General features: G+C 36.4%; 1 protein-coding gene across 1 annotated transcript; it reads left to right on the forward strand.

The window, feature by feature from the left end:
* Nucleotides 1-2045: 2045 nt before the first annotated feature.
* On the forward strand, nucleotides 2046-2432 carry LOC141503207 (GEL complex subunit OPTI-like). The gene has a single exon (XM_074208408.1). It carries the CDS (start codon nucleotides 2046-2048, stop codon nucleotides 2430-2432), a length of 387 nt encoding a protein of 128 aa, XP_074064509.1.
* Nucleotides 2433-11890: the final 9458 nt, after the last annotated feature.

The following is an 11890-nucleotide window of genomic DNA, read 5'->3' on the forward strand; positions in this document are numbered from 1 at the left end:
TTCCTTTTTCTGCTAGGTCTCATGTTGACATATAATCACCCTTTGATAATAGTTTAGCATAGTGCTTTTCACAGAGTAAGTTATTCAATGTTTCTTGATTGAATAGTTAGTGTTCACTGTAAGTCCAACTCATATAAAAATATAGTATATAGTAGACCCATATAAAAATATAGTAAATGTTCTGTCAGTTTTGCCATTTGTATATCAGGAAAGTTTATCCTTGAAAGAACTATGAGTTTGTCACACATAGGATGCAAGTTGTAGTTTAAAATAATAGCTATCATTTAGAAGGAGTTTTAGTTCACGAAGTGCTATCCTTAGTTCATATGTAAATATGAAATATTTATTGTACATATGATAAATGTCTTTTACATGACTTTGCAAATGTTAAAGCATATGTATATGTATAAATGTGCATACATGCCTACCCACATATACATGCATGTATCCAGATACATACATACACATATATACATGTTTACACACATTGATTTTGCTGTTGTTGTCATCATTCAGTTGTTTTATTTGTATCCAATTCTCTATAACCCCATTGTGGGGTTTCCATGGCAAAGATACTAGAGTGATTTACCATTATCTTCTCCAGCTCATTTTACAGATGAGTCACTGAGCTTCAATTCAGATTAAGTGGCTTGCCTAGGGTCACAAGTTAGTATCCTAGGACAAATTTAAATTCATAAAGATGAGTCTTCCTGATTCCAAGCCCAGTGTACTATTTACTGTACCACATAGCTTTATGTACACTAACAAAATCATGTGAATACACACTTATATATGTGTATATATGCATTTGCATATATAATTTGATCGTTTCAACAACCCTGTGATGAAGATGCTAAAGGTCGAGGGTGGTTAAGTGACTTGCACTTTGGATCACACAAGTGAATAGGTAAGGTTGAATTCAAATACAGGATTTCTGATTCCAGGACCAGAGCTCTATCCATAATACCACCTAGTTGCCTGTGATTTTTTTCAAGTCCTGTAATTACAGATTTCTAGACCTAAATGGGCCTTAGTGATTACTTGTCCTGACTCTTGCCCACGATATGGTAAAACAACCTCTGGAACAACAAGGAGATAAAATTTCTTTCTCCATTGCTCTTGTGAATGAATGAGACTAAGACTCCCTCCAACATAAATTGTCATGTTGCCTCGTTCAGTGGGTTGATAACAAATTGACCTTTGCTCCTAGCCATAGATTTGGAGTCACCTATAAATGTTACCCAATAAGCAGTGAACTGATTATTATTTTATTTCATTTAGAGGTTTGGAAAATAGAGTTTCTTTGCCCCAAAATCCCAGGATATGTGATGCTTTGTATTAAATTCTAAGGCTTCACTTGAAAAATTGAAGAAGAAAAGCATAACCCCACCATTACATACTAATTGGATAACCCTATTGTAGATGGGATCTCTCAGAAACTTAATATATCAGTCCAATGAACAAAGAACTTTTAAAACATAAGCTTTCTATAATATGCATTAATAATGAATGAATGAATGAAATACTCTGGTCTCCAAGCTTATATCTGAGAGATAATGTATACAAAAATGATTAATTCAGTAAAATATTTAATCAAATTAGTTATTTGACACTGTGGAAAAGAAAAAATAAATCCATTATTTGCTTTTTTGATTGTTCCAGTTTTAGCCTGTTTCATTAGCGATATGGAATGACACAATATTATATGTTAAACACTATTTTTAATGGAGTACTAGGGTATTTTCTGGGATAGATATGTTAAGCTAGACAGAATTTTTCTTCATAGTGCTTATAGTTGGGAATGGGTTAAGATAGTACTGTAGATAATTGAGAAGAATAAATATAACGGGCTCCTCCCAGCCCCCCTTCCCCGCTCCGGCGCTCCTCGTCCGCTGAGCTGAAGGGCGCCCGCAGTGGGAGCCGGCCGGCCGGGGCGGGCGGGCCGCGGGACCCCGGACAAGGAGGCTCCGCTCCCTGGCTCCAGGCCCAGCCCAGCGCCAGCGCGGACGGACGGATGGACGGACGGAGCGACGGACGAGGGGAGGATGAGCAGCGGGAGGTGGAAGGAGGAGCCGCCGCAGCCGCACCTGGCCAACGGCGCCCCGAAGGGCTCGACCTGGAGCAAAGCGCTGCGGAGCGCCGCGGCCTGGGAGGACAAGGATGAGTCTTTAGATGTGATCTACTGGTTCCGACAGATGATTGCAGTTGTTCTGGGCGTCATTTGGGGAGTGGTGCCACTGAAGGGCTTCGTGGGAATAGCGGTATTCTGCCTGATCAATGCTGGAATCTTGTACCTCTACTTCAGCAGCTTCCAACAAATTGATGAAGAAGATTACGGTGGGACGTGGGAACTCACAAAAGGTTTTATGACGTCTTTTGCATTGTTTATGGTTGTTTGGACCATCTTTTACACTGCCATCCACTCTGACTGACAGGCCGCAGCCCACCCCTGCTAGCACTGTTTACTCAAAAGGACATTCTAATCACAGGCCAGAAGCGTGCCAGTGGTCAGGGGCATTTCGGCCACAAGGAGATTGTGATGCCCATTCTCCCAAACTGAGAATCAGTGCGTTGGTTACCAGTGTTTTCTACCAGTGTCGTGTCTTGGAACTTTCAAATGAGCCATCCCTATTTTGAAAGCATTACTGAACTGTTCCATCACGACCATTGTCCATGCCTTTCTTGACTACCCATCACTAATACCTGTTGGATGAATGGATCTAGTGATTTCATTTATCTTAGGATCTGAATGAAAAGTGAAATTGTCTCGTCTTCCTCGGCCGTCCATCAACACGCAATTTTAAAGATATCAATGGCATTTTATGGTGTTTTGAGTTGTTCTTGGACAAAGCATGGCGGAATGTGTGTGGTTCATAAGACAGAACATGTCTGATAATTTCCATTGTAAAATGTTTTAAGAGAACTTGAATAAATCGATCTTATTAACAGAAAAAAAAGAATAAATATAATGTCTTCCTTTTTGCCATATTGGACATAATCAAGGAAAAATGGAGGAGAAAGCAAATAGTTGAACACACCCAGATACAAAATCATTTTAATAGAAAGTGTTTCTGTAGCTAGAGAATTAAAGTTTGTTTCAGACTTCCCTTCAAAGAAGCCATTTTGAATTTGGAGATAATTCAAGTCAAGGTAAATAATGAATTACTAAGCATATAGAATCAATTCTCCCTGAGGAAAGACCAAACAAGCCAAGTCTTACCTATGCAGAAACAACTCAAGGAAATGATCAGAGTCTATAAAATCATGAAACAAATGGATATAGGTGCATGGCATTATTCATATGGTGTCATTAAAGGGGCAACCAGTTTGAAATGAGACACATAGTTCACATTTTGACTCTGATATTTACTACAGGAGTGACCTTTGGTCAATAAGTATCTATTGACTACAAGTTTTATGTAAAAAATGAAAAAGCTTGGTTTAGATAAGCAGTATCAAACACATGGCCCTTGTGCCTCATTGCCTCAATAACATTCTAGATTGAATGGAGGAAGGACTAGACAAAAATGAAATTAGGAAATATACAATAAAATAAATAAAAATAAAATAGGAAATGTGATTAGATTGTCCTTTTGAGTAAACAGTGCTAGCATGTGATTTTATTGGTGAATATGTGACTTTTTTATATGTTGGTTAAATGGTCCCATTTCTAATTGAATTTGACACTACTAATTTAAGACACCTTTTATCTCTAAATCTATTCTCATTTCCTCTTGTTACTAGGAATCCCTAGATGTTTTTCAAAATTCTCTTTATATCAAATGTTCTTCATGAAGCCTTACCTTGTCATAGCAATTAATGACCTTTCTTCAATTTATATCTTTATTCAATTTAAATAAATTCCTAAAATACTTAAGTGTGTACCTCTCTCCATCCTATAGAATTTAAACTCCTTGAGGGTAGGGACTGTTTCCTTTTTATATTGGTATGATTTTTTTCTTGCTTAGCCCAGAACCTAGTATGAAGTGTTTAAAGAATGCTATTGATTGATTTCATTATCAAGGACCAGAATCCTATTTCTAAGATCTTCTCACCCCACTGGAAGCTTGAAAAAATTATTCCTAGGGCTTTGAAAAGGAAGTACAATTTATTCAACGTGTAGTAAGCTTTATATTATTATCTACTACCCACCCCCACCCCCCACAATGGGTGGTGCAGGCTGAAAATGGGAGGAAAAATTAGAGGAAAATTTAATCAGATTCTTGAATAATGAACACCTAACTGATTGCATATGGAAGCCTAAGAGTTTGTGAGACAAGTAACTTACATTATGTATTTAATATCATGGAGGAAAACCTTGAGGTTTGACTACCTATTCCTTAATGTTCCTATATGAAACAGAAACCTGAGCTGAAGGGAAAAGCAAATCCCCTGCTAAATAGTATTTTTCCTATTCTATAAAGATAGAGAACCCAAAACTCATTTCACTGAGTATTACAATGAAAGAAAAATGGAATGAATGGAACATTCCTGAAAGCATGAGAAAAAAATGGGAGGTAGAGAATAAAATCTAAATCATAGACCCTGGCTTTTAATTTCATGCTTTGGAAGTCACCTTTTCAGATTGCTCATCTCATGACTCCCGATTTTAAAGATTAGTTTCTGAGCATGATATCATATTAGACATCAGTCAACCGCATGAGGAAAATAAAAGAGGGAAGCATATTTTCTAAGTGAGTCTGCTAATCAGAAATATACTCCCACAATATTCACTGGTATAGTGCAAAATTATCCAAATAAGATCATCCATTCTTGAATTCACATATTCAGTACACAGATATTCAGTAAGCATCTTATATATTTTGAACATTTTTCTAAATGTGCATTCTACCAAGAAGTTTAAAAGGTAGACCCTTCCTGTGGAGAGCAAATGAAGATAAACTATACATGTTTAAAACTAAAAAATAAGTCAAGGCAGTATATGAAAGATATCCATTAAAATGGTTTATACAAAATTATAAATCAAATTCAGAAAAGACAATCTGAACATAGAATTCTCCTATTTCAGTATCTTCAAGGTTTCCCTATGGCTAGGAGCAAAGGTCAACTTGTTATTAACCCACTGAACAAAGCAACATGATGATTTATATTGGAGGAAGTCTTAGTCTCCTTCATTTACATTCAATATCAACTCCTTTATTTGACACTTAAGGCCTCTCACAGGTCTTTTTACAATGAAATTTCCTAGACTGACTTTGCATTGTCCTCTTCAAACACTTAACATTTCAACCAGAAGGTTAGAAGATGGTGGCAGGAGAAGTGGCTCTAATAGATACTCTCTCCAAAATATTTCAAAAACCTTAAAATTATGATTCTAACTAAATTATCAAGAGACAGAACCTACAGAATGATCCAGTGAGGCAATTTCCCAGCCCAAACTAACCTGGAAAATAGTGGGAAAATTCTATTCCATGGGATTGGAGGGGCAGCACTGCACCAGCGTGAAGGAACTTCAGCCTTCTAAGAACAGCCCCAGGGCACCTGGATATTCCATCTCCCAGAAGCAGAAGCAATTTACCGACCTGCACCCCAGGGAGCATCAAGCACAACTTGGAAGATCAGTAGGGAGACCTCTGCCAGAGTGAGTGAGAAGCCCAGACCAGCGTGGGCCTCCTCAGTGTGGCCAGAACTCTCAGAACAGCCCAGATCCCAGGAAATGGAAGCAAGCCTGTGGAGCTGCTCATCAGGAATGTCCAAGCAGCTGCCTCTGGGGTTCTCAGCCCACAAAAGGTAAGGGAGTGGAGGGAGACTGCTGAGGTCTCTCCTCTGTCCCTGGAACAGGACTCAGGGGCTTTGACCACATTCAGATCCTGGTCATAATCTAGGCCCCCAATAGAGTAGGGACTACTCCCCTCAGCCTCCTAGGCAGAGGGGTGAGCTTGTGGTAATTCACAGATGAGGAGAGCCATCAGACTTTCACATATTGAGGTCTTTGTGGGGTAGGGGTGTCCCAATAATACTCAAAAACTCAAGAAGCACCTGCAAATCAGGTACAGGCTGGGGAAATGAGTAAGCAGAACAAGAAGGAACCTGACCATAAACAATTATATTGGTCCCTTGGAGGATCAAAATATTCATTCTGAAGATGAGAAAGTTCAAGCTTCTACATCTAAGGCTCCAAGAAATATAGCAGTTGTGCTTAGGCTATGACAGAGATCAAAAAAGATTTTGAAAATCAAGTAAGGGAGATAAAAGAAAAATTGAGCAAAGGAATGAGAGAGATGCAGGAAAAATATAAAAATGAAGAAAACAACTCAGTCAAGGTGATCCAAAAAAATGCTGAAGAAAATAACATGTTAAAAACCAGTTTAGGTCAAATGGATAGAAGAATTCAAAAAGTTATTGAGGAGAAGAATGCTTTAAAAAAAAGAATTGGCCAGATGGAAAAGGAGATAAGAAGGCTCTCTGAGGAAAGCAAATCCTTCAGATGTAGAATGGAGCTAAAGGAAGCTGACTTTGTGAGAAATCACAACACAATGGTTCACCACCAAAAGAATGAAAAATAAGAAAAAAATGTGAAATATCTCATTGAAAAAATACCTGATCTGTAACAACAGATACAGAAAAGATAATTTAAAAATTATTGGGCTACCTGAAAGTCATGATCAGAAAAAGAGCCTTGACCTCATTTTTAAAGAATTTCTACAAGAAAATTGCCCTGATATCCTAGCAGCAGAGGGCAAATAGAAATTGAAATAATCTAGCCATAACCCCTAGAAAGAGATTCAAAAAAAAAAAAAAAACAACCAACCCCCAAGAATATTATAGCCAGATTCCAGAACTCCCAAGTCAAAGAGAAAATATTACAAACAGCCAGAAGGACACAAATCAAATATCATGGACCTACAGCCAGGTTAACAAGGATTTAGCAGTATCTACATTAAGTGCTCATAGGACGTGTAATATAATATTCCAGAAGGCAAAACAGCATGGAATGTAACTGAGAACCAACTACACAGCAAGATGAGCTTTCAATGAAGCAGGGGAATTTCAAATCTTCCTGTTGTAATGACCAGAGCTGAACAGAAAGTTTGACCTTCAAGTACAGGACTCATGTGAAGCATAGAGAGTGGATGAGAAGGCTAAATTATGAGGGACTTGATGATGAACTGTGTGTATTCCTGCATGGAAAGATGATACTAATAATACTCATATCAACCTTCTCATTTAATAGAGCAGGTAGAAGGAACTTTTATAGATAAGACACAGGAGAGAGCTGAATTTGAATATATAATATATTGTAAAATTGGAGTCAATGGGTGAAAGAGAAATGTACTGGGAATAAGAGAAAGGAGAGATAGAATAGGCTAAAAGATTTCATGTAAAAGATAATTCATGTAGCTTTTGCAATGGTATGGAAGAGGGGAATGCAAGGGGGAATGAGGGAGCCTTCCTCCTCATAGGAAATGTCTCAGCATATGAACTCAATAGGGTATAGACCTCTAAAAGAAAAGTGAGAGAAAGGGGAAGGGGGGAGGGGAGATATGGGTGATAGAGGAGAGGGTAGATCATAGGGGAGGATAGTCAGATACAAAACATTTTCTTTTTTACTTTTTTCAAGGTCTTGGGATTGGACAGTCTGTTGGGGACCACAGGACCAGGTAGTTGCTGGGTCTCTGGGTTGGGATGTGGACTTGGGGTCTCTTGATCCCAGGGCCAGTGCTCTGTCCAGTGTGCTACTCAGGAGAGAGGAAATATAATAGATAGTACTGGGGAGGAACGGATGGAGGGAATTGCAATCAGCAACAGTAACTAGAAAAAATATGGAAGTAACTTCTATGATGGACATTTGATAAAGAAAGTGATCCCCCTGAGAGAGCTGATAGTATCAGAACACAGACTGAAACACATTTTTTCCTTTCTTTTACTTTATTTATCATGAGGTTTTATATTTTGTGAGTGAGGGGATATTATGTTTATTCTTCAACAAGAATATTTTAGTAAAGTGTAATTAATTTAAAGGAAAATTTAAAATAAATGAAAAAAGAAAATTTAAAAAATCTTAAAAAAAACAGGTCTATTTCTCATGAAGCTCTCCTCCTTATACTCCATCTCCTACAGTTACATATGGTCAGAAACAGTCCTCCTATGCCTGTAATGTTCTTCCTTTTCAAATCTAGCTAGTTAAAATTCTCCCTTGGAATCTTTCAAGTGTCAATTCAAGGGCTATTATCTACATGGAACCTTCAAAACAAGTAAGAGAAAGGAACAGAAGACATGCATTACATGTATGAAGAACAACTTTAAATAAGCTACAGTCCCAGCTAAAATATAATTTTATACAAGAATTCTTTACTGATACTTTTTATGCTAATGCCTTCCTTCAGTTGACTATCTTCAATTTATCATATATATATTGCATATTCATATATATATATGTATTGGATATGCAGTACTTAACACAGTTGACAGATAGTAGATGTTTAGTAAATGTTTATTACTTTAATGTAACATCTCACACCTATCAAATTGGCTAATATTACAAAGGGAAACTGTTGAATGTTGGAGGGAATGTTAGAAAATTATAACACTGATGCAGTGTTATTGGAGTTTTAAACTGATCCAACCATTCTGGAGAGCAATTTAGAACTATGAACAAAACATTATAAAACTGTGCATACACTTTGATCCAGCAATACCACTGCTAGGTCTATATCCTAAAGATATCCCAAATAAAGAAAAGAGAAATATGTCAAGTTGCACAAAAATATTTATTTATAGCAGTTCTTTTTGTGGTACCTAAAACTTAAAATAGAAGGGATTTCCATCATGTGAGGAATGGCTAAACAAGCTGTGGTATATGATTATAAGGGATATTATTGTGCTATTGCGGAAAAGACATGAAGGCAGTATTATTTCAGAGAAACTTGAAAAGACATACACTGAAGCATATGAACAGAAGCAGGAGAAGCTATATAGTGTAACAATACTGTAAAATGAAGAATTGTGAATGTCTTAGCTTTTCTCAGGAATATTATGCTCTAAGGCAATTCCAAAGAACTAATGATTAAGTTTACTATACCACCAGAGACAGAACTGATAATATTTGAGTATGGACTGAAGCATGCTTTTTCACTTTCATTCAGTCTTTTTCTTTTTGCTTTGCATAATTGCATATGTATAACCTAGATTTGATTCCTTGCCATATCAGGGAAGGGAGAAGGAAGAAACGGATAGACTTTGAAAGTCAAAGCTTTAAAAATGTTGAAAAATGTTTTATCATGTAACTGGGTGGGACAAATTAGATATATATTAAAAATAAATGCTATTGACGGAACTTGAACATAAGAGTCAGAAATAAATCTTATATTAACCCTTTGGTGCAGCAAGTAGCATGATAAGGCTTGGAATGCTGAGACACCTGATTAAAAATTCTGATTCAGACTCACTAATGGCATATGATTCAATGTCTTTGACTTTCAGTTTGCTTAGATGTAAAATGGAAATAATACTACTGTAGGGAGCAATGAGCTAGTGTAATGGAGAGAATATTATTCTAGAATCAGCAAGAACTGAATTGAAATGCAGCCCAAGACACTTTAGTACCTTGTCACCATGAACACGTCCCTTAACCTTATCTTTATCAGTTTCCTGAGATAAACCAATCTAGTATCTCTGCCAAGAAAGTCCCAAATGGGATCACCATCAGACATGATTAAAATCAACAACAGGAGCAATAAAAATATATATTGTATTGAATCCATGGGGCTATTAGGAAAAAATGTGATGATGATATAGGCAAAATGACTGGTAGGCTTGAAGGTGTTCTTTATTTGCTTTTACTATAATGTTGAAGATGAATTTTAGAAGTCCTAAAAATTTATAGTTAGAAAAGCAAAGTAGGTTGAATTGATTTAGGCCCTTCAAACCTAGGAAGAAGAATTCCAGTCAGGAGAAGTATCTTTGATATTTTCATTTCTCAAAACATATATTCATATCAGACAACTCCAGTTAATATTACAGGCAACAATTACTGACCTCAAAATACAGAATGATTCAGTCACTACAATATCAGTGCAAGTTTCTTCAAGTATACTGAATTTTTTTTATTTATTCATTTTGTCTTAGTAGACTCAAAGTCTGGTACAGTGCTTTACCTATAGAGGTAGTAGATAAATGCTTCATGGATTGTATTGGATTTTCTTGGAGATTGATATTTCAAAACTAAAATTAAATTTTCTCATGCCTTTTAGGGGACAGATAGAATGAACTATGTGATTTCATAATATTGACTTCTTTGTAACTTAAAATCTTAAGGAATTATCCAAGTTCCTGAGAAGTTATATTTTAAGGGATGTGAGTAGAGGGACATAGCCAGTATGTGGCAAAGCCTTACTGACTCCAAGACTCACCCTCTACCTATTACTCTATGATGACTTCTACTAGTATTTTTATGATACACAGGGCAACATTATAACAGAGATAATGTAACTATTTTGGCTCATCTGTTAACAATTCCAGAATTGGAGGACAGTTTCATAAGTGTGTCAAAGCACAAGTCAGTGAAAGAAAGTATGTTGGTCTTTCCTCGATTCTTAAGTTTAGTTTAGCAAGTGCTGTTTTTCTTTTCAACAGACAATGATGATGTGACAAAAATCTTGGCTAGATTCATAGGAATAACTTGAAAATAGTAATTCCTATCATTCCCAAACTCTCCAATTCATGAGCAATAGCAGTCACATTATATCAGAAAGCATGTAATTGTGTTTTGACTTCTTGTTCAGAGTATATAAAGATTTTCTCCCTACTAAGGGAAATATTGATCTTGGTTTGTTGTCCATGAGGTTTTATCTTATAAGTCAATGAATGATCTTGATTTTCACCTTTGAAAAAATGGAAGTAAAATTAATATTGTAAGTGACTAGAACTAACATTTCACAAATTTAGAATTACATATCTTCCTTGCTTCCATTTAGCCCTAAATCTCCCTTGGGTAATTCTAAAACTTTGCTTTACGAAAATCTAATTTAGTAAGAAAATTAAGTATCATTGGTTGTAGGTTAAAATTCTGGCTCTGTCAAACACAAATGAGTCAATATCATGAAAATCTTGGAACTTCATATACCAGAAATTTTTTTTTCTTGGAAGGGTCTCCAGAGTCCATCAAGTGTATACCAAACCTGATAACTGATCTTCACCTCAAGACATTACAAATGATCACTGTAGCTCTTTTTGAAGCTCCCCCTAAAAAGATATTCCTATAGCAACCTTGTTTTGGCTGATTTCAAAGTTTCTCAATTATCCTATAGATGGCAATAGGATGTCCTCTATCCTTTCTTTAGTAAGTCTTTTATTTCATATTTCTCTGAAAAAAATTAAAGACTTCTTCTCCTTCCATCTTCTTCTCATATTACCCCAACATCCTCTTTCTCTCTCTGATTCACAATGATTTCAGGTGAAGAGGTGCTCCTTCTTGACAAAGTTAAGCTATCCAAATGTATTCTTACTTCAATACCCTTCTACCTTCTCTTAAAGTTTGTCCCATCTCTGGAAGTTTTCCCCTACTTTCATCCTCATTTCACCTTATTTCCAATCATTCCTTATCTATGACTTCTTCTCTCCTGAGGACAAACAAGCACATATATTTTAGAAAGGATGTGAGGGAGGAGGACACATAGGAGATAGAAAGAAGTGAGGGAGGCAGAGGGAGGAAAGAAGAAAAACTTTCATAAGTCACTCATCCTCACTATCTCTCATAACATACCCATACTTTTATGTATTAAAGTCTTGAAGATAAACTTTTACTGGCACAAAGAGAAAACTTTTCATCTGAGATCATTGTCACAGAAGACCTACAGTACAGGAAGATATCTGAATAAAGGGAGGTTATGTAGAAGATTCTTGTAGTAGATGTAGTCCATTATTTTTC

The sequence above is a fragment of the Macrotis lagotis genome, chromosome X (genome assembly GCF_037893015.1).
Source record: "Macrotis lagotis isolate mMagLag1 chromosome X, bilby.v1.9.chrom.fasta, whole genome shotgun sequence".
Classification (NCBI taxonomy): Eukaryota; Metazoa; Chordata; class Mammalia; order Peramelemorphia; family Peramelidae; genus Macrotis; species Macrotis lagotis.